This window comes from Thamnophis sirtalis, unplaced genomic scaffold, assembly GCF_051295495.1.
Source record: "Thamnophis sirtalis isolate CommonGarterSnake01/CBP01778 unplaced genomic scaffold, rThaSir2_p1.2 scaffold_6, whole genome shotgun sequence".
Lineage (NCBI taxonomy): Eukaryota > Metazoa > Chordata > Lepidosauria > Squamata > Natricidae > Thamnophis > Thamnophis sirtalis.
In genome coordinates, this window is record NW_028261386.1 from 49,739,172 (window position 1) to 49,763,062 (window position 23,891).

General features: G+C 35.8%; 1 protein-coding gene across 3 annotated transcripts in view; it reads left to right on the forward strand.

Moving 5' to 3' along the window:
• Positions 1–2,822: 2,822 nt before the first annotated feature.
• MIA3 (MIA SH3 domain ER export factor 3) overlaps positions 2,823–23,891 on the forward strand; it is a 34,033-nt gene continuing 12,964 nt past the window's right edge. For all 3 annotated transcript variants that reach the window (XM_014052278.2, XM_014052280.2, XM_014052279.2), the window contains exons 1-16: positions 2,823–3,032; positions 5,027–5,160; positions 7,890–7,976; positions 8,722–11,545; positions 13,176–13,430; positions 15,184–15,323; positions 17,974–18,105; positions 19,040–19,061; positions 19,892–19,980; positions 20,227–20,307; positions 20,394–20,483; positions 21,632–21,703; positions 21,863–21,967; positions 22,581–22,703; positions 22,805–22,907; positions 23,785–23,840. In XM_014052278.2, coding sequence (XP_013907753.2) covers positions 2,888–3,032; positions 5,027–5,160; positions 7,890–7,976; positions 8,722–11,545; positions 13,176–13,430; positions 15,184–15,323; positions 17,974–18,105; positions 19,040–19,061; positions 19,892–19,980; positions 20,227–20,307; positions 20,394–20,483; positions 21,632–21,703; positions 21,863–21,967; positions 22,581–22,703; positions 22,805–22,907; positions 23,785–23,840 — 4,458 coding nt within the window. In that variant the 5' untranslated portion in view covers positions 2,823–2,887. The remainder of the gene's footprint in view (positions 3,033–5,026; positions 5,161–7,889; positions 7,977–8,721; positions 11,546–13,175; positions 13,431–15,183; positions 15,324–17,973; positions 18,106–19,039; positions 19,062–19,891; positions 19,981–20,226; positions 20,308–20,393; positions 20,484–21,631; positions 21,704–21,862; positions 21,968–22,580; positions 22,704–22,804; positions 22,908–23,784; positions 23,841–23,891) is intronic.

Below are 23,891 nucleotides of genomic sequence, written 5' to 3' on the forward strand. Positions count from 1 at the left end.
CAGTTGCCTCCTAAAAATACACCTTTGGGACAAAGAAAGCAATGGTTAAGTACTTCTATGCTGGTGTCAAAAAAAATTTGTGAAACTAAATTTGTTTCAAGGAGTCCTTATCCTTTTTTAAATATACTGTAATACAGAGAGAATTAATCTTTCCCTTCAACTGTGATCATCTTTGAAAATCCAGTGTCTCCAGTTCCTTTGGGACTAGTATATTAATTAGACCTTTCTACTGGTATCTGTCCATTCATATGTAGACTCTAAACAGTGTTCAGGAGGAAATTTCTTCCATCTATGGTTAAATACTAATTGGCTCAGCAGGTTAAGTGCTAATTTACTGTTTTTTCTCTCAGACTATTCTAGCTTTAAATGCACTTGGGGGAAATGAGATTGTATGATTGTATATAGAATCAAGATCACGTGAAGTGTTAATACCACTTTATAATGCCTTGGTAAGGCTACACTTGGAATACTGCATTCAGTTTTGGTCACCACAATGTAGAAAAGATGTGGAGACTCTAGAAAGAGTGCAGAAAAGAGCAACAACGATGTTTAGGGCACTGGAGACTAAAACATGAAGAACGGTTGCAGGAACTGGGTATGTCTAGTTTAATGAAAAGAAGGACTAGGGGAGACATGATAGCAGTTCAATATCTCAGGGGTTGCCACAAAAAGAGGGAGTCAAACTATTCTCCAAGGCATCTGAGTGTAGAACAAGAAGCAATGGGTGGAAACTAATCAAGGAGAGAAGCAACTTAGAACTGAGGAGAAATTTCCTGACAATTAGAACAATTAATCAGTGGAACAGCTTGCCTCCAGAAGTTGTGAATGCCCCAACACTGGAAGTCTTTAAGAAGATGTTGGATACCCATTTGTCTGAAATGGTATAAGGTTTCCTGCCTAGGCAGGGGGTTGGACTAGAAGACCTCCAAGGTCCCTTCCAACTCTGTATTGTATTGTATATATTCTTGAATATGGTTTCCCTACAGCTTACAAACTTAACTTTATTTTGTGATCCAAAATAGTTCAGTGAGTTGTTGTCTTAGTCCTTCATTGTTAGTCTTATGGCAAAATTCTAAACATTATCCACAATGAAGGTCATCATAGTTTACAGCTGTATAGTAAAACTTATTTTTTGATAACTTGGTGAACTATAAACAATAAAAGTGGCCATAGAGGAATTTCATGGATGTGTGCCAAAGTTTGCAAAGGAACTTGCATACCAGGGACTTTTCAGTATACTTACAAAGTATAATAGATTTGGGACTGAGAACCAGAAACTTTGCAAATAATTCTTTGTCTAATCAAGAGCCAGCAATGATATCTCTGGATTTTAAAGCACTCCAGAGGCCTTGTTATGTAATTTACTGACACTGTGGATTAGTGTTCTGTATCATCATGTTTCTTCCTCTGTACCATTTATACAGATGAAGAACCTGATATACGGTAAATATTCCACTTTGTATGGGCGAAACAAAGAAATTTACTTTTATACTGTATTTAGACATTACATTTAAGGAATGGAATAGTAGGCAATATTCAGAATGTTTAGGTTAACATTGAGGATTCTAAAGAATAGCATGGAATAACAAAAACAAAATAATAAATGTGATGTTTTAATATATTTGCACCATTGCCAAAGCTGATAAGATTATTTATAGTAATTGCAGATAAGGAAATAGCAATGATTGGACAAATACAGTGAATTGCACACAGTCGTAAAGTGTGTGCTTGGGGCCAGAAACTCTGTCTACTTTACACATTTCATTATTTTAAAAGGCTCTTCTGACAACTATCCAAAGATGAACACAATTACATTTCATAGAGAACAGGTTCTCTGCTTCTTTCATGGGAGGACACAAGATCCAACAAACCTTAGCTTTCTTATTCAGATTCTTGGATGATTATATTTTCTTGTACAATACTAATTTTTGTGTACTTTCACATTCAACCATATCTTCAGAGATAACATCTTTCACCTGCCTAATCCTTTCAAGAAACTAATAAAAGATAGTAAGCCAGAGGAGGCAGATTTATTTGTCTTGTAAACTGTCTTAGGCGGCATGGCCCTTCCAAGCTCCGTTTTCACTGGCAGAGGCACCATGGGCCAGTCCTTTGCTGTTTCCAGGGCGGGGCCAATGCCAGATCTAAGCACCCTGTGGGGTGGATCCGGTCTGCAGGCCTTGAGTTTGACACTTCTGGGCTAAACTGATAACAGGATTTGAAATGTTGGGGAGGAGAGAGGGGGAGAGAAATGGAAACCCAGGTTGGCAGATGCATCTTACATGTGACACATTATAACTCTATAAATCATAATTGCAACATATTAAACATCAGTCTAGCACTTTTACGCAGCTGATAAAATAATGTGCAATTCACAAAAGCTTGCCTTTTAACAAAATTTGTTAGTCAGTTAACAAATTACCAGACTTCCAATTTTGGGGGACTGTAGCACAGCTCTCCTCCTATAAATGTGTGATGAAAGTCAATGGTATAAATTTTAATAATAGAGGATGAAAAAAATATTTCCTTCCAAGCCATATCAGAGGAAGCATCTCATTTATATGGGATATATATAGTATGTGTATATGCGTGTGTTTAGCTATCTCAGATACCCAAGATAATGGGATTTGGGGATGAAGAGTTGAATGATTCTTAGCAAGCAAGGTGCGGCGTTTCTTCCTCTGGGCTTTGGTGGGCGGCTCAGGATGCTCGGAGAGCGAAGCCAGGGCGTGGTGCGACTCCATCCCCTCCGCCTTTGGGAGAGAGAGAGTCGGCTCCAGCTTCTGCTGCTCCTCCTCTTCTCCATATCCTTCTCCCGGGCGGCTCTGCTGACGTGTCTGCTTTACTTCCCCCCTTCGGCAGCTCGGCAGCCCTCGTCAACTAAAACATGGCTGCGGCGCGGCGGCGGCTTTCCCGAGCGCTCCCGCTCTTCACATTGCTGCTTTGCATCCCGGCGGCCCCCAGTCATGCCAGTCGAGGCCCGGACCGCCGGTTCGCCGAATTCAAACGCTGCGCCGATCCCGAATGTAGCAGTAAGTGGAATGGAGGACGGCATCCGCCGGGTCCCTGCGACTGCCAAGCCCACAGCAGATCTGAACCACAGGCTGGACCTGTGGCATCCCCAAGGCCACGTCAAGCCGCGCCGCGATGGGCTGTTTCCTTCCTCGCGGGCGCTGGGGGAGGGGAGAGGGGTGGACTGTAGCCTCTGCTTCCTTTCGTACAGCCACAGTTTCTCTCCTAAGTTGGGGCGACGGGGGAGCCGGGGAGGGAGGCGTAGCGGCGGGCATCCCTCCTCTCGCTTTGCCTCCTTGAGAAGAGCGAGAGGCGCCTTTTGCTGAGCATTCCTGGCTTTTCCGGTGCTGCTTATTGGAGGCGATGATGAAAGCAATCGAGTCTTGTCTGGGCCGCTGTAAAACTTACGGCAGTTAGGGTTTTTTGATAACTATTGGATTTATGGAGAATTTTTTAAAAACAGCTTGGAATTAAAATCTGAGCAACGTTCTCCGCATCTGTGTACTGTATTACTTTTGAGAGATTGGCTGGATCCATGAGGGGTTACCATCTGAGATACTGTGCTGTGACAGAAAAAGATTTCTGTTACCCAAATGTTGAGGTTCCATTACCATTTAATTAACACTATTTTTATGCCACTACTCAGGATGGTTCAGTGTGGCATTCAACAGAAATAAAAAATAAAAGCATTGAAACAGTGACACCATATACAGTATATTGTACTAGTACTAACCTGCAGGGAAAGAGTGTAAGAGAAAATATTACATTTCTAAATGCTTTTTTTCCAGAGACAAATTTTCATTTTCATTTTTTTAAACTCCGGAATACACAATTATTACATGTGGAAGCAAGCAAGCTGTTGAGAGCAGGAAGACCACCATTAATTAATCAGATGTTGCTGCAGAGGTCACTTTCTCTAAGTAGACCAAACCAGGAAATCAACTCCATAGAAAGGTTATAACTATTATGGAAAGTGGTTACAATATCAGAATCTTGCAAGTCTGATTGTGCAGAACCTTCTCCTCATGCAGTGAATTAGGAAGGCATCTGCTTGAATGGCTTCCGAATGCTGTCTTGTTCTCTTGATTTAAAACATGTTTAGCTCCTTTTTGTGACCAGGTAATGAATGGTTCCTGTATATTTTCCCCAAGGATGTCTAGCAGACCAGTATTCCTGCAAGCAGAATTTTTTTTCCAGAAATGGGACCCACATCAGGGCTACTTTCCTAGAATTTATAGAATATGCAGGTTCACCTTGAAGCAGGTAGTCTTGGAGATAGTCATGCCTGTGTAAGGCTTACATCCTGAATTGCACCAGGATGCTGATTGGCAGCAAGCCAATTGTATTAGCACTACCCTACATAGACCTCAGGGCATGAATGTGCAATTTTAATATTGGATAGGGGTGCAAACTTCTAATATAACCTGTTTGCCTTAAGGCTCCCCCCAGCATTGCTTCAATGGGTTGTATGTATATTTAGTAAATATGAATATTGTGTGCCTTTTTTGTAAACAATCCTGCAATTTCTGCAAGTGATTTTAATGAGAAGCAATTTCAGTATCTAATTCTCATTTCTGTATTCCTTTTCCATGCCTGGCATAAAATTACTAAAAGTAACAAGTACATAAAATATGTTCTTTGGGGGGAAAGTGGGTGGTTCTTTAATTGCACAGCTGAATCTGTTGTCAGAGATTATTCATTTGATCTGATGTTAACTAATAACATATCTAATATTTCAAGTTCCTTTTAGTCTAGATGGAACTTAATTGTGGATTAAGTTGCAGCTGCAGCTCATTGACTTAAATCGAGATTTTGTCATAAATTTCAGCAAATTATTGACTGGGTTTCATTGTGCTAGGAAATAATGAAAACATAATTTCACTATATTATTATAGTGCTTGTCATTCCTGGGCTACATGGCATCTTTTTGTGAACAAGATGGACTATATGTTACTGACATATATGTCAGAGTTCTTTTACTGTCTCTTATTTTTGTCTCTCTTTCTTTCAACAGTGTTAATGTGTCGAGGAAAAGCAGTAAAGGATTTTAAAGGTCCAGATTGTCGTTTTATAGGTTTTAAAGAAGGTGAATCGATATATGTTTATTATAAATTAATTGGAAGAACAAATGAGCTTTGGGCCGGAAGTGTAAGTTTTCTTTGTTTTTACAAATATTGGGAGAACCTGATATTTTAATTAATGTTTTGATTAGAATTTTATGTGTTCACCAACTTTAAAAAAAATATCTTATAATACAAAAGTTTCCTAAAATTGCTGAGAAATTTTTGGAGAATTGTGACTAATTCAAGGCTTTGTTTGTTAGTATTGTAAGCACCTATTCCTTAATTTCTCTGCCTATTAAGGCATGTTATGAATATTTCAAAATAATTAAGGCTTGATACAAATTTTGAATTGGGATTTTAAAGTTAAGATAAAATGGTAAATACTTGATTAGAGGTATTTGAGGAAAAGATACAGACAGATGTCTGATTTATGTCTTGATTTCTGGAATGAATATGATTATCCAAGCATAGTCTCAGTGGCATTTCCTAAGTTAGATAACTGGTTAACAGTTTAGTTTTCCTTCACCCAAGCAGTTCAATAGTCTTGAATCTGAGTCTGCATGGATTAAATTTCCCTTTCAGGAAAATATCTCTAATAACCCCTGTGACAAAATATCATCTGAAGAAACATCTCATAGGAAAATGAAAATGCCATTGCCAGTTCATCCTATTTAAATAATTATATTTCTGTGAGTTATTTAAAATAATAAGTGTAATAATAACATGGTCTGGCATGGCAAACTATATTAATGAGAGAGAATTCTTAAATATCATTAATCTGTTGTGACATTCAAGAACATGTTTATTTTTAACAATTCAAGCATCTGTACTTTATTTCAGTTGAAAAAATTGAATATAGCAACATTTCAAATATTCCTGAAATAAGCAGGAGAATGTGTATTAGCTGTAATGATAAGCTTCTTTTCCCCAACAATTTCTTAAAAGCATTATTATCCAGATCAAATGTTAAAGACTTTTAAAAGCTTACTCTGTGACTCATATAGACTACCTGAGTCTCACCTGTGGCATGCATGCCACCTGTTAAGAATGACTGTGTTATTGGACACCATTCTCTGTTGTAAACATGATATAGTAATAGCCTAAGAGACATTTAAAATAATACTAGTTAAGTGAAATTGCTATGGTATCTGTGGATTTTCCTCAGTACACATACTTTTTAACTCAAATATGGTTGATTTTGTTTGTTTCTGGATTAGCATGATAAGCTGTTATCTTAGGTTGGTGCTGGAATTTCTTTCAGAGATGCTATTTTAGTTCAAAGTGATTTATTAAGTGCTCTTTTTTTGCAAGTGGGGGTCAGGGAAATATTAGTAAGCTACTTTTTCTTTACTAATAAGTCACTTGTGAGTAGATCCCCAGAGGTGGCTATGTTACATGATGGGGCTCACTGTACCTCTAAAAATTATTTTCCTGTGCAAAATAAGTCATACTGTTCTGAATGCTATCTATCTACTATTAAAATTCTTTTTTCTGTAACTTTTCACCGGGACATTGTAGGGAAACAATTTTTCAACCAAGGTACTTCAAATTGACTAATTTACAGAATTCATCCAAAATCCAGGATCTGAAACTCCAGTGGAATTAAAATTTGGCAAATTTTGTAAAATATTTTATGACATAAAAATTATCATATAGAATTTTATGACATCTCATAATTGTTGATGTTTGAGTCTTCCCATAATAAAAGCTATTACCAGAAAAGGACAATGCTCAGGAAGCACACTCTAACTACACATAGTATCTGTAGACAGTATGTTTACTTTTAATGTGTCTGCCAGGATCTAATTGCCAAGTTTATCTAATCTCAGTGGCAATTCTCCACTGTTAATATGGGCTTCCTGATAACAGTTGTATTAATGTACGGCAGTATTTCCCAACTCTAACCATTTTAAGACATGTGAACTTAAAACTCCCAGAATTTCTGAGTCACCATGGTGGCTAGGGAATTTTGGGAGTTGAAATTCACAGGTCTTAAATGGCCAAATTTGAGAACACTGACCTAGAGAATATAATATGAATGCATTAGATAGCATAAACCTTTTATAAATTTATTGTGAAAAAAAACTTATTCTGTAGCTCTCTAAGAGATGAATTTAGGATCACAGATAGTCCTCAACTTGTGTACTGGTTGCTAACAACCATTCAAAGTTACAATGGAGCCCGAAATCTGGAAACCCAGATTTGAGGTTCAACATCTATATCCCCCATTGTCACATGACAGCATTTTGAGTGCTTGGCAACCAGCCAACATTTATGGTGTCTGCAGCACTCCAGTCACATGACCATAATTTACTTCCAATTTCTGGAAGAATCTGACCCATAGTGAACAATGGGCTCACTTATTGACTGTGTTCATTTACGACTGAAAAAAAGGGCAAAGTCAAATGCTGACCTACTTTACAATTGTGACAACTTACAACCACAATTGTAGTTGTTGTCAAGGATTCTAATGGTAGCTTTCATTTAATTTTGTTTATAAAATGGATCAAATTTTATTTTATTCTGTGGTTCTAATTTAAATAATTTTAAAATTGGGAAATGAAATCACTGAAAAGAAATCTGAGTGCCATAAATAAATATCATGGTGCAGTATGGTTATTTTTAAATAATATTTAAACGTTTTGTGGAAGATGTTGGTCTTACTTGCTGAACCTATGGATTGGAGCCTACTTTGTTAAAGCTTGTGCTTCTGCATGGGCCATGGACTATTCGGCACAGCTGGACTTAAACAGGGGTAGAAATAGAGTCCCTATGATGTTTCCTTCTTACACTCTATTTTGTTTTTGTAAACAGGTTGGAAATAAATTTGGATATTTCCCCAAGGATTTACTTGAAATAAATCATATTTATACTCATGATGAGCTAGAATTACCAACAGATGTAAGTTATTTAAATGTTTGTTGTTTTCCAGCTACATGCTATAATAGAATTATATGCAGACAGTAAATTCAGAATGCAGAGAAAAAAGATAGATTGGAAAAATAGGAACCTGCTCATCAAGCATTTATCTGTGTTTAGGCTAATTATTAACTAGATGCAATTAGTTGTTTTCAAATATTAGAGAGGAGGGTAAAGAAAATTCTACTAATTTATCAATCTTGTACAAAATGCAACCCTCTGATTCATCAGTCCTTTTTCTTTTTTCACTAAATATGTATGAAAATATAGAGCAGATTCAGTAAACTTTTATTTTCCTGCTAGTCAAGCAGAAAAGAAGGGTATTGTCAGGCTCCTATTATATCCGATTATCAGACATTGTGATTTGTATTTGTATTTATGTTAAATGGTGTCATTGCCTGCTTCACTATAATCCACTGCAGTCCAGTTCCATTGTGAATATAGGATTGCAGCTGTAGTTTAAAGATAAATAAGTTGTGATATAGTCCAATTTAATATACCATATCTCAGGTTCGGTGCAACCTGTTCAATATAATGCAGTTATGAAATGCCAAATAGAATTGATAGGTCTTACTCATAGTTAAATATGATTGCAGCCCAGATCTTGTTTATGTTTTAAAGAGTTTGACTGCTAGTGTGGTTATTTAGACACTAGGAACAGTTCATGTAAATGTACTGTATATTTTTTAAAAAGTAGTTAAAATTGAGGATTTTTTTTTCCTTTCAGGAAACAGATTTTGTTTGCTTTGCTGAAGGCAAAGATGATTTTGACAATTATGATGTGAATGAACTTTTAAAACTATCAAAGAACATGGAAATGAAAGAACCAGAATCAGAAACAATAAAGCAAGAAGTGATTGATTGGACAGTTTCTGCTAATCCAGAGATTGATCGTGGTTTAAAAGCAGATTTAAAAGGCAATGAGGATTATGGTGAACACAGCACTTTTCTCCATAAAAAGAATAAGAATGTAGAAGCAGCTCTTGAGTCCAAGGAGGAGAACCTTGGTGTAAGTCATGAAGCAGACATTTCTCAGGGAGACAAAAATGCACATCAGCCTTCAGAAGAAATGCTGCAGGAAACATTAAAAGTGCCAAAACATGAAAGTGCCAAAAATCATAATAACTCTCAGGGTGAAACTGAACAATCAGATTATGTAGATAAAAATGATGCTGCTCATACACTTTTGCACCAGGAAGAAATGGAAGATTTGAAAACAACATTTGGCTCAACTGCAGATGCCTTTGTGTCTGATGATGAGACAACAAGCCTTGTTACATCATGGGATGATGACAACTTCAGGGAACAACTGGACGTTGATTCTTATGATGTAGAGAAGCAACAAGAACCAGAAGCACAGTCAGAAGAAATTACTTCATTATCATTTGTAGTAGAAGAAATCACATTGTCAAAAGACCCAGAAGCCGAAAAGCTGTCATCCGATGATGTATTTCAATCAGAAGCAAGCAATGATAGTGAGGGTGATAAGGATGATGAAGATGATGGTAATAATGATGATGATGATGATGATGATGATGATGATGATACTGAGGAAGCTGTTGCAAAACTGCAGCATGAAGCAAAAGATGATTCTGCACATTTAGGGGATAATCTTCTTGCAGATGTCAGTGAGGATGAAAGAATAGTTGATAAAAATGATGGTGATCAAACAGGAGAAGAAAAAGGAAAAGAAGCAGCTTTATTTAGAAAACAGCAAAATGTTGAGCCCGTGTTAACCCATTCAGATACTTCAACTGAAGATGACCCTTTAATACCAGAACACAATTCTATTAAAGAACCGATGCATGATATAAATATCAGAGACCTTGCAGGAGAAACAGATACAAGTCAGTACAACGCAGATGAGAAAGCAAAAAATGAAGAGCTGACAAGAGAAGAACTGCCAAGCACTTCTACACATAGTTTGGGTACATTTCCTCACATGGAAGACCAGCAATCATCTGTAAAAACAACAGAAGAAGTATTAAGTCCACCTCTAGACATCAAAGTTGATCCTGAAGGCCTTTCTGTAAATAAAATAATAAAAGATAATGAAAGAGGAGAAGAAAAAAATGGCAATAGCTTGGAGAAAATGGGGAAAACAGATGAGAAAGATAATCAGCAAGTGAACATAGTACTAGACCTGTCAGAGAACGTAATGAATAAGTCACTAAGTGATTTGGATGATGGAAAAACACAGTATGACACAAAGGAACATAAAGATGATTTTGAATTAAGAAAGATTTTCAGTAGTAAAAAGCAGTCAAATGTCTCTGCAATGGGAAATATTTCCAGTGAAAAAAATTTGGAAGTGCCTATTGAACAGCCTCAACAAGGAACTGCAATGCAAGATTTAAATAGTGAAAAGAATGATGTTACCAGCACCAACAAAACATCTGAGAACAAAACTGTTCTAGAAAAATCTAAGACAACTACCCAACATAGTAACCTTACTCAACATAAGGTTGATTACATTGAAGCTGATTATTTAAATACAGAAAAATCATTCACAGAAGAATTCTTGCCTATAGACCTAGAAGCTGAAGATGATTTCATAGAAGACATAGAAGAGGAGTTACTACAAGATGAAAATGCTCAAAGTGCAAAATTATCCAAGGAGCAACTGATAGATGACCAGAGTTTCAAATTAGATACTGATATTCCAAGTCCTCAGCTGCAAATGCCAAATAGTGCTATTTTAAAAACTGCTAATCCTGTTGATGAAACAGGAGAAGAAGCAATGACACTTGATCAGGCTAAGGAAGAAGTTGTGGGAGAAGAAATTAATGAGGCCAGTGATGAGGCAATGCAACTAAATTATAATTCCCAGCAGAGTAAAATGAAAGCAAATGAAGACAATGAGAAGACAAAGTTGACATTACTGTCTGAAATTAAAACATCTCCACGTGAGAAAAAAACTATACATGAGAAAATAATGCCAAGCAATTTAAACACTTCTGAACCAGAAAACAAGGATTATGATTTCAGTCAAAGAAATGAAGACTTCCCTACAGATTTTTCAGAAAAAGGTCTTCCACAAACCTCAGAAAACCAGTTCCAGAACTCACATGATTCCAGAGATATGATGGAAAACCCAAATGAACACAGAGAGCCAGAATACAGTGAGTCTGTGACCCAGCTGCTTATAATAAAAGAATTTCTTGATGAAAAGCGTATTGCACGTTTACAAAAGTATGTTGGACAACAGCATCTTTTCAAAATAGAGCATTTGTTTCATGACATGGAATTAGAGTTGATGCTTGCTCAAAAACACAGTGGTAATCAAGAGGACACTGAAAAAGCTTTGGATCAGATCCTTCAATTATCAGAATCTAATATTCTGGACATTCTGAACAAAGTTTTAGATTCAAGGGAGTTGGAAAATAAAGAGGAGATTAAATACACAGATTTGTTTGATGAAGAAGCTGCTTTAATGGATGATATTCAAGAGCTAATGTATTTATTAAGGCAAAAATACTCTCCAGTTAGTGAGAGTGTTCCACTTGCATCCCTTCCAAAACCAAGGATAGATGTCCCCGATCCAATTAAAGGTAAGACTTAAGGTTGCAATTCCATACCACTTAGTTGGAAATAAATTCCATTCCCTTTATAGCATATTTTTAATATATTTTGGATTGGGCTTTATGATTTGGTGAAAGAGTTGAAAAGAAAGCCAGATTCCCTTGTGCTATAAACGCATTTAATAGTAATCTCAGAATAAATGTTAACTATTTCTAGATCCTTTGATTAGACTAAATGTTAAGGATAGATTTTAATAAAGTTGTTGGGTTTCACATCTGATTAAATAACTTGACAATGGTATGACAAATCAATTTGTTCCAGATTTAAAAAACAGAAAATTAGCTCATTGTAAAAAAAAAAAAAAGTTTTTTTATTTTATTTTGCGGGCTTGGTGCAAATGTCTTTATTTCAGTGCAAAATCCTAGTAAGATAAACAGATACTTTCCATTATTATACTTTTAGGTGACTGTCTATTTTCATACCTGAAGGAAGGACACATATTTTGCTACTCAAATTAATATATTCAGTTGGTCAGGTGAAACTATTTTTGGAGTACTTATCTTTAAGCATATCTCTGTAATTGGTTACGTTAGGTAATATCCCAACATAATCATTCTCAGAGTTTAAATTAATGGAACACATTAATTCCAATTATTTCAGTAGGACTACCAGGACTGCTGCTAGCATAAAAGATGCCAATGTGCGGAATTCCACTAAACTCCCCATCTTTTTTAAAAATAAATATGCAAAATGTATTAAATATTGCACTTGCTTCCAGCTCCATGCATATGCAGTTGCCTGCTGGTCCCTTCCCTCATGTGGCAACCTTGTGTGGTGCACAGTTTGCACCTGGACTGCAATGGCCCTGAGGGCTACTTTAAGCTTATGTAAGTTGGAGGATCTATTATATACTTTTACACAGGAAACAACACTCTTAGCAATAAATTGTGCATTACTCTAGAACTCAGTATTATATTTTCCTAAAAATGAATGTGCAAGCAAATTGACATTTGTACGGTAGACTATCATAATGGAATCTGCTTTACTAAGACAGTAAAATAAGGCTAGAAATTTGATTAACCCCAATATAAATGATACTCTATATGTATCAATATATCTTGTATAATATTTTTAAATTATTAGTGTGTAAATGATAAAAAAATTGTACCAGTTGTTTGAGAATATTGAAAACAACAACAGCAATACCGTGGATAAATCCTGGTAAAAGATTAATGTCCTGAGACATTACATTGTGATTCTGTTATTTATTTTATTTTGTTACCAAAGTTTCAAAACTAATATTTTAGTAATCTGGAATATAACCTTATTAAAAAGTATAAGGAAGGTTTATAGCTGAATAAAGTTTGGTCATGCCTGCTAGAAAGACTAGCTAGAAATTTGTTGCCATGAGTTCTAAGCTGAAGAAAGCCAGGAGAAACAGAAAATGTAAACAATAAAAAGAACCCACAATTTCTGCAGGATTCTTGCAGGAAAAAAAGTGCTTTTAATATCTATGTGTGTATTCTGCTTAACTTCAAATTCTAAGTTAGAGATGACTAAAATAAATTTGCAAGCAAAATATAATGAAATAAACAGAATGCAAGCGGTAAATAAACCGTGAGAGCTTTTAACTAACATACAAATCTTTACTTACTATAGCTAATGAAAAACAAACAGAATATGACCGACATTCTGTAGAAACCCTGGTGGGGGGCACAGATCAAAAGTCTGCGCAAGACACAGAACAGATGTTTGAAAAAGAAGAAATTATTCACGTGGATCAAACAAAAGAGGAAGAGAACAGTTTAACAGACACTATAATGGTGGTTAATATGGAAAACAAGAATGACAGAAACTTGCCAAACGTGGATGTTGCCTTTGGATCAGTAGATTCAGAAAAAGATTTCATTACAGGTAACTTTCAGGATAGTTTGTTCTTTTATACAAAAACAGAATATAAAAATAGATGCAAGATTATATTTATTATGAGAGAGATAGCCTCTTCTGCATGTACATTTTTAAAGAGACAGATGCTTAGACGGATAAAAGTTGCTATTATGAATCAGGTTATATCAAAGTCATAGAGCTGTTTGTTTTCAGTTTAGCAGATCATGACAACCTAGTCCAGTGATGGCGAACCCATGGCACACGTGCCACAGGTGGCACACAGAGCCATTTGTCAGAGTACGTGAGATGCTGCCCTGTTAGCTGGCCAGTGCACATGTGCGCACTGGCCAGCTGCATTCACCCTTTTTTAAAGCCATTTTTCACCCTCCCCAGGCTCCAGAGGCTTTATAGGAGCCTGGGGAGGGTGAAAAGAGTCTCCCCTACCCCCCAGGAGGCCCTCCGGACGCTTCATGAGCTTCCCTGAAGCCCCCAGAACGCTAAAAACCAGCCCTATGGGCAAACTGGAAATTCGGGAACAGACTTCCGGTTTGCTCGGAGGGTCATTTTGACTGCTCTGAAGGCTTCAGGGAAGCCTCCTGAAGGTCCCTGAAACCTTCGGAGCGCTCAAAACGACCCTCTGAGCAAACCAGAAGTAACTTCCGCTTTGCTTGGAGGGTCGTTTTGACTGCTCCGGAGGCTTCAGGGAAGCCTCCTGAAGGTCCTGAAGCCTCCGGAGGGTTTCCGGGAGCAGGCGGGGGAGGCTGTTTTCGCCCTTCCCAGGCTCCTACAAACCCTCTGGAGCCTGGGGAGGGTGAAAAAAGCATGCAAAAAATGTGGGGAGCGCCTGTAGTGTGCGCATGCGTATTGGGGCGGTTGCACATTGCATTATGGGTGCAGCACGCACCCACACAACCCCCCCCCTGTGCTTCCCCCCACTTATGGCACGTGAGCCAAAAAAGGTTCGCCATCACTGACCTAGTCAAGTGTGGTTTTTAAACCATGTGTTATGGCTTAGGATATGGTACAAACCTAATGATCTAATGACTATAGCATAGTCATATCATAATTAAATCAACAATAGCTAGGGACTAGTACAAAATCAGCAGTGGAATCAAAGCACCGTTTTCTCTTAATAGTGCTAGGTGTCTATAGTACACATAGAACAAAAAAACCTTTATTTCCAAGTTAATTGACTGATTATGTGCCATCAACTTGCGGTCAACTCCTACCAACCATACAGTTAGATTTTTTTTTTTCATAATGTCTCCCTGACCTGGTCTTCTAGTGCTGCAATGATAGCCCTACTGGTGGTTAACCACTTCTCTTTCCTTGCAGCTTTCCCAACTTCAAAGCCTGTTCCATAGCTTCTCTTTGTAAGATGATTTAATGAGTCACTCAAATCTATTCAAAAAATAGTTCAATGAGAGATGGGCAATCATTTTCTTTTAGTCTTAGTAAATTACAATTTCTAGAATTTACCATCCATTCTGATTAAATTGTAAAACTGAAATGTACAGTTCAGGATACAGTTAAAAACTATGCAAGCTTCAAAATACAAGCAGTGAAAAAACAACTTCAAAAGAGGTAACCTATTTTTTATATTTTATGTGTCTGATGAACTAAAGTTATTTTATGAAAACATTTATAAACCAGAATATTTTGGTTGGCTTCTATGTACTAACATGATTACTATTATATTATAAGCTGTGTTGAGATACTCCAAAACTATAGTTTGATATAAATTTCATTAAAAGGTTCAAAATCTTTGTTTTAATCTAAGGTCAAATTAATGCTAAGGATGATACAATGCAAGAAGATAGTAATCTATCAGAAGGAAATTCTGCTGCTCCATACATTCGTTCTATCGTTGATGATGTAGTCCTGTCTGCCAAAGAAAATATGCAACCCATCACAAACATTGTAAGTATTTTATCTTATTTGACATATAGTAGCTTTAAAAGCCACAATTCCCCATATGCTTCAATAGAATTTGTTTCCATGGTTAAGACATCAGGGTAAAAACCAGGGGACTCATGAATTCTATTCCCACCTTAGGCACAAAGCCAGCTGGGTGATTCTTGGGCCAGTCACTTTCTCTAAGCCCTATAGGAAGGATGCAATGGCAAACCATTTCTGAAATACCTTGCCAAGAAAACTTAAGGAACTTGTCTAGTCCCCAAGAATTTTAAAAAAATGAGCAAAGGGGGGGGATGGTATGTGGTCATCCTCTACTGTTTTCTTCCAGCTTTTCTAGCATCAGAGCCTTTTCTAGAGAGTATTGCAAAATTAAAATGCACACGGTATTTGCAGCCTAATCTGTAGTCTGTACTGTTCAAATATTATCAGTGACTCACTGCATTTGTTAAGTTAATTAACATGGTTAAGTGAATCTGGCTTGTCAGAAGGTCACACAAGATTATCACAAGACTCCAGAACAGTCATAAATACAAACCACTTGCCAAACATCCGAATTTTGATCACTTGACCATGGGAATTCTGCAATGGTTGTTAAGTATGAAAAAAGTCCTAAGTCACTTTTTTCAGTGAACAGTCACTAAATGAATTAGAATAGAACAAAAAACTACCTGTATTGGAACCCAGAGATTATCTGGACCCTAGAATCTGCATTGTAAGTTCCATTTCCTTATTTTTCCAGTAATAAGGAAAATACGTGCTTTTCAGGAGCTCAGAAGAGTCCATGTAACGTACTATGGCTCCCTCCTATAAAAGAGATCCTCTCTGTCATCGCGGTTTACACCACCAACAAAAAAATCCTCCACCCACCTCCAACTCTTTAGCGAAAACCAGTTTAATTAGGGAACGTAAGCGGTCTTCCTGCACCTTTCTTCCGGTCAGAAGCCGACTGAGCTTCTCCGCTTCCGGAATCTAAAACCGTGACTTGCAGGCACGGGCCGATGACGTCAGGGGTCGCGGTGGGGTCACGGTGAGGTGACGTGTCCCTGTGGAAACAGAAGCCGGGAAGGCCGGGGGGGCGGGGGCGGGGAAGAATCTTCCATCAACGGGTGAGGAAGAGAGCGAGGGGTTGATCGCAGGCCGGTTTCTCTATGGAATCCGTTGTCCCTTCCAGCAACAGCAGCGCTGCTCTGCTCCAGGGCCCGCTCTCCCGGGGCTATGCTTCCTTTAGGGACCGTCTTTTGTGGGTGAGGAAAAGGAGGAGGAGGGATCGAAGGGTCCTTGCTCTGGAAAGGAGCGGAATCCGTGCCTGCCAAATATCCTCGGCTTGCGGACGGGGAAAGACGAGGGGGACGTATTGACAGGGCGGCGGGGCCTGGCGAAGACAGCTGTTGTCACGGGAGGGGGGTTGAAAAAGCCGCTCTTTCGGCGAAGAAATCAGCGAAAGTCGAATCGGGCTGTTGGGAAAGAGAGAGAGTTCTTGTCTTCGAAATAAATAGTAATTTAAAAAAAACTGCAAAAAGAAATAATGGGTTTTTTATTTTATAAAAAAAACCTGACAGAACTAAATGCTGGCTTTGTACTTTGATAGATTGTGCCATCAAGTCGTTTTCCGGTTCTGTGTATCTAGATGTCCTTCATACTTTAGGATTGGATTTGTGGCTCTAGGTGGCCCTGTGTAAATAGAGGTGCTAAGGAAATAGAGCAAAGGTGGGATTTGGGGGGTGGGGAGAGGAATTTGTATCCTTATTGGCTTTTTTTCCAAATACTGAAGGAAGTAAACGTTGTTAGTTACAATAATGGGAGGAAAATGATTAATGTATGAGTTTGTTTCTGTGGTGAAAATTTAGTTCTAATTTCTCATGCAAACTGTAGGTTGTCTTCTGATAATGAAACTGTAAATGTGTAACCACCTGGATTGTAAAATGTTTGAAGTATACAGTATTGGAAGCTGTCAGAGATTGCATCATTTAAAAGTACACATATCCATCTGAAATCATAAAATGCAAGAATGGGAAGTTCAGGAGAAAGTACTTTAAATTAATTCCATCTGTGCTTCTTAAATTAGATGTTGTTAGGTATAGTATTAACATTACTTAAATTTTGTTTGGCTGCTTTAGTCTTAAAACAGTGGTAAAAGTGAAGGGTACTTTTTAGTAGCAACTTATGGTGCAAAAGGAAAATATTACAACAAATCAAATTACTAGACTATGCACATTTTTAAAAGTTAATGTATTATATACAAAGATGAAACAAGACATTCAAAATCTATGAAGTGTTGTATTCTAAATGTGAATCATCAAGAATAATAAACTAGGTAGAATGTAATTGGCCTTAAGTTGTTACCATTAGCTTCTGGTATTGTCTATAATTAGAATATTAAAAATAAAGAATGTAAACTAGAATTGTTCTAAACAAATTCAGAGGAGGACAAATTACTTGAATTTCTTGTTGAAACCTGTGACATTCATCAGAGCATTATGAATACTGTACACTTGACTCTGGTTTTATGGCTTTTGGGAATAAGAACATAATGGAAAGTTATGAAATTAATTTGAGTGAACCTTCTTAAATGAAATTTTCAGAGTTATAGCCTGCTATTTCAATATGTATGTTTAAATTATTTTAAATGTAGAGACTTACTTTTTTTTTTAAGCTGGTTTCAACACTACCTGAAAACATGCAGCCTGGCCCTGATTTCCATGGATTTCCTTGGGAGCCCATTATTATCACTGCCTTTGCTGGAATTGCTACACTTGCTATTTTCTTCTGGAGAACCTGTCTATCTGTAAGTAAATTTTCAAACTGCCTGTTTATAAGTAAACTAAAGTAAGTAACCTGGTATACTAATACTTAGAGCAGATAATTAACTTCAGGAGTGAATAATAAATCTCTGTATATCAATTGATGCCCTGTTTTATCATTAGATGTAAAGCATAACATATATTCAGAATGTTTTATTAATTTAAAAAAACTTAGCAGGTCATCTTTTTTATTCATCTGAAAAATGTGTTGTTGACATTTGTCTGCCAGCTTTGGTGGTGTTGCTTTTATGATTAAGTTTAAAACAGTAATTAGAAAGGCATATTATTTAATTTATTCATTTTTGATAATTTGGGCATTGGCCTGAATTTTCAGGATAAACTGTGATTTGTGTGAATGTATTATCTGTGGAAACCAATTGTAATGAAGAGAACAATAACACTGAGATTTGTAAAACCATAACAGTAAATCATAGCTGTTTATAAAACATTGATGTGAAAGAAGATACCAATATGCATGCTGTTCTTGTTAAAGTGCTCAGCTTGAAATTACAATGTAGACAGTGACAAAATGACTTGATAGGCAACTAAACTTTAACTTGAGAGAGCAAGATTTGGGCCTATCATTTAATATTTATCTTGTTTATTATATCATTTGAATAATTCTCTAATTAAGCTTTGAAATTATGAGTGTATGTAAAAAATTGTTGACTAATTTGTTCCTATATAAGAATTGAGTAACCAAACCTATTGCTTGGTTTTCCAGTAAGATATTGAACTTGAAACTTTAATTAGCATCACCTTAGATATGTTATATCACTTGATGCTTGCCTTGGAAGCAGTTTATTTGTACTTGTGTTGGAAGCAGTGTATTTGGTCAGCACTTGATTTTTAATGTTGAAATTGTATTTATAAAATGGCTATTTTTGTAACATTCTGTATTATTTTTATTCTTTGTAGGTTAAGAGTAGAATGTATCAAGGTAAAAACATTTACTCTTAAAAATTGTACTGTGATTAATAGGGGGGAGGGAGAGTTACTTGCTTAATATAAGTATGTGCTCTTATATGTAATAGAATATGCTGTACTGTCATGTGTACTTAATGCTATTTAGGCATGATGAACTTCTGTTTCAGTGTTGTGGGTCAATGACAGACAGAGTTTAGGATTTCAAAACATCTTAACTCTTACTCAATTCTCTTATTTCTCAAATAAAACTGTCCCATTTATTTGTATTATATTGGGTTTCTGCACTGCATTAATGTCACTTGGGGAGAATTCTTTTTCTCCCCAAGTGGTTTTGGGGCAGCTTAACTGAGGTTTTTGGGCAGCTTAATTGAATAGGTGACTAAGAAACAATGTGATTTCTACCTTTTGACTACTGAATATTTATTATTGCCAAAATTCCATTTTTTTCTCTCTGCCTCAGTTATTCCAAATAAATTTTTAAATATCTCATCTTCTCTACCTCTACCTATAATTTTGGCCAATTTGTTCACACAATGATAAGTACCTTACTTTTGACTTTGAAAGATAAACTGGAATGTTTATCATCTTGAAACATTAGTGGATTATTTGTTTGTAGAGTTTTCCCCCTTTCCCCACCAGCGCTTTTCAGTTAAAAATACTAATCAGATTTGTATATTTAAATGACATGCTCCATAGTGGGAAATTGCCTGTTGTTATTTACAGTGATGAAATTAGTGCTGTGGGAGAGGAGTACACAGGAAATGTATGGGTCAATTTTTGCTGTATAATAGCAAGTACTCTAGTTCTGCAGCAAACTGTTTTACATTTGTCCTTTTTTCTTAGTGACAGAAGCACAGCTAGCAGAAAAAATTAAGACTCTTCTGAAAGAAAAGACAGAAATATTAGAAAAGTTATCAGAATATGATCAAAAGGTATATATGCATTCATATATTTGAATTGTGACATGAGACAAATACATGAAATAAGGATAAATGTGTGCATTTATTTACTTTTGATTAATGATCTAAAATTTATCAATATTGAGCAGGTATAAGTAAAATGTCCTCAAAACCTTAAAAGTTAAAAGAATAAAATAAAAGTAGTAGAGACTATCAAGTAATAAAGAAAAGTTTGGATTATAGGCCATTATTATTATATTATTTCTCCTTTGTGATTAGATAAAGGAAAGAGTAAAAGAAGCTGTGGAGGAAGGCCAGAAAGAAAATACAAGTCTTGCAGAGGAAATTGCAAAGCTTAAGGTATGTAGGAATGATTATTTTTGTGTGCTTGAGTTACAGAATTGAAATTCAATTCAGTTCAATTGTTTATGACATATATGTTACAGGACACAAATAAGATTCTGGATAACAGAATGAAAAATATGAACAGCATGCTAGAAGAGGAGAAAAAACACAGTTTGAAGAAACAGCAAGAAGTAAGTAACTTATTTACCACAGAGAGTTTAATCAGTCTTGGAATTCATTAAGAAGAACAATGTCCCAACTCCTGTTGCTCCTACTTCTACTATATCCTGAGATCTAATATTCTGATATTTACTCAGTTCATATGTATTATTGTTATACTGATTTTACAGTCTGCTTTTATACTGTAGTATATTCTTTTGATACGCTTTGTAGAGGATAACAAGTTTCTAAATGTTTCTTTTCTGTTCTTTACAGATTATTGATTTGTTATAAGAATACCATATACAGTACATTTTGCTAAATCATAATATATATTGTGTTTGCATAGTGTATTTTAGTATGCAAAGTGTTTGTTGGAATTTATGTAAATCATTATAATAGTCTGCCATGTAAGCAGTATGAAAACAGTGCCATTGATGTTTGATGCTATTGCCAGTAAAAATAATACAGATAGTACTTGACTTTCAACAGTTTGTTTAGTGACCATTCAAAGTTGCAACAGCCCTGAAAAATATGACTTATAACTGTTTTTCACAGTTATGATCTTTACAGCATCCCCATGATTATGTGATCAAAATTCAGATGCTTGGCAACTGGTTCATATTTATGACCTTTGAGATGTGTGTGTCCCAAGGTCATGTGATCACCTTTTGTCACTCTCATAAACAAAGTTGATGGGAAAGCTAATTCACTTAATAACTGGGTTACTAACTTATCAACTGCAGTGATTCACTTAACTATGGCAAGAAAGATTTTAAAAACAGGCAAAACTCACTTAACAAACGTCACACTTAACAACAGAAATGTTGGGTCCAATTGTGGTCATACGTCAAGGACTATCTGTATCCAATGCTCTATAAAAAATCTGTTATCATTTTTTACACTGAAACTAGTCAGTTTCTTCTAAGAGCCTTTCTAATTCTGTCCTTGAGGAACTAAGGATGCTCTTTCTAAAATGATCCATATTGGGAATTTATAACCATTTTGATTTTCTGATTTAAACTAGTAAATAATTGGGAATTTTGCTGGTATTAACCTGAATATTGCTTAACTCTTTCCAAAAATATGTGCATAAAAATCTTAACAAATTTATATTGCATTAACTGAAAATGATTTTATATACAATGTACATGACAGTTTTTTATTTCTATTTGTATAGATTATGGAAGCACATAAATCTTTAGAGAAACTCCAAGAAGTCATTACTTTGCATTCTGTAGAGCTCTCTGAGGTAAGGTATCTGGATCTTCAACTTAAAGTAGTTTTTATGACTATTAAAAATAATATCTATAAACTTAAGGTTTAGACAGATAAAATTCTTGCATAATGGGTGCTTGGGAATATGATTTTTTTCAAGATTTGTAACTCAGATGTGGAATTATTGACACAGGTTCAGATAGCTCTTAATGAAGCTAAATTAAGTGAAGAAAAAGTGAAGTCTGAACTGCATCGAATGCAAGAAGAAAATATGAGACTGAAGAAGAGTAAAGAGCAAGTGAGTTGTGCTTCCTCAATTATTCCTAATAAATTGCTTTTTGAATATACTAGCCTGCATGTTAGGTTTATTGAAGACTTGAATGTAATATATTTCATTGAGGATACAAGTAATAACATAAGACAATTAAGAAAAGGTGGGAATTGGATTGTAATTGAGAAGTATTGAGGAAAACAAGCAATAGTTATAGAATGCCGTACAGACATTAATGTCCAAGTCATTAAAGGGTATTGCAGCTGAGGGGTAAGCCACTGTGGAAAATTGCAGTTAAAGGAAGACATTGTTTTCTAATGCCAGCTTAATTTCTTCAGAATTATACTTTTAAGAATGCTTTGGCCATCAAACACACGAAACACCCAAAATGGCCATTATTTTCCTCTGGTTAGTTTATTCTGTGGTGTATTGTTTATATTCACAAATGTTAAACAAGTGCACATGAGTGTGTGCAGCCCCTCAAATACAAGTGAAAGAAAAGCAAAGTGAAAATCTATGATTTTCAGTTTAAGCTATGTGAATATTTAGATGCCTCCAGTAGTTTACTGAGCACTTCATGGGAACCTTGTAGGATTGTCTTGAAAGATACATTTTGATAACATTTTAACTTATTTTTTAGCTGCTGCAAGAAGCAGAGGGGTGGAGCGAAAGGCATGCTGAACTCAGTGAACAGATAAAGTTATATCAGAAGTCTCAGAAAGACACTGAAGAAGCACTGGCCTATAAAGAAAATGAAACTGAGGTAAATTTGGTTCAGCTATCCAGTAGTTTGTTCTATGATTGCATCATGATATTGCTGCATCAAGTATTCAATTTCTTTTGGGTTTTTTGCTGCTGCTTTAGGTTTTGACAAATTGCATTATGCAGCTGAAGCAACTTGATGCAGATTCTGAGTTAGAAGATAAGAAACAGGAAGGAAATGAATTGGCCAATGGAGAGATCTCAGGTACCTAAAACTCAGAAAATAGATTTCTTACATGGTACTTATGTAACATGAAGCCCAATTTTGAACAGCAGTTAAATGAGCAATAGTTAAAATAGTACTGGAACCCACCAGTTAGGAACAAATCTTATAGTGATTATAATGATTTTTAGTTAAAGGGAAAAGCTTGTTCCATTTCTAAAAACAATATAATTTCTGCCTTGATTTGGGTTCCTTACACTAATTGGCTCTGATAGTCATCATTCCACTTTATATGTTATCTCTGTTACAGCAAAATAACTTTGATTCAAAATAATGTTGTTTGCAAATTGTTAAACAACTATTTTTCTCTTTGACAAATATGACTAGATCTGATTGTTCTCAGATAGTAGCATGACTTGTTCTCAGAATTCCAGATTTGCCTATCATCCCCAAAAGAATGAGGACCCAAATAGAGAGCATCTTGTATTAGCAATAGCAATAGCACTCAGATTATTTCATATACTTAATTATTATATATTTAATTTTTAATTATACTCTATTATCTGTAATAATGTATACTGTATTATCCTGAAAAGGGGGGGGGGGAGTATAAATATAAAAGCAAAATGATAATAAAACCACTAATAAAAATAATGAATTGTTAGATAAGTGCACTTCTTACATTGTACTTTGCAATGTAATTCACAAGATAACTAGCTGCATTTCTGTTGCCATACTCCTTTCTTGTCTTAGTAGCAATGTTTAATTTGTATGTTGATACTTTAATTTAACAAATAACATAAATAAAGAAAAATAAGTTATTGGCTCAAAGTGAAACTTTATAAGATATTATCTGTGAGCTCCCTTTTGAAAATATTATTTCCATGCTAAACAAAATGAAATGTCTTTCTTTTCTTAGATTCCAGGAATGAAAAGATGAAGGCTCAGATTAAACAAATGATGGATGTTTCAAGGGTATATAACACATTGATTTATCTAATTAATATGACCCATGTTTATATTATA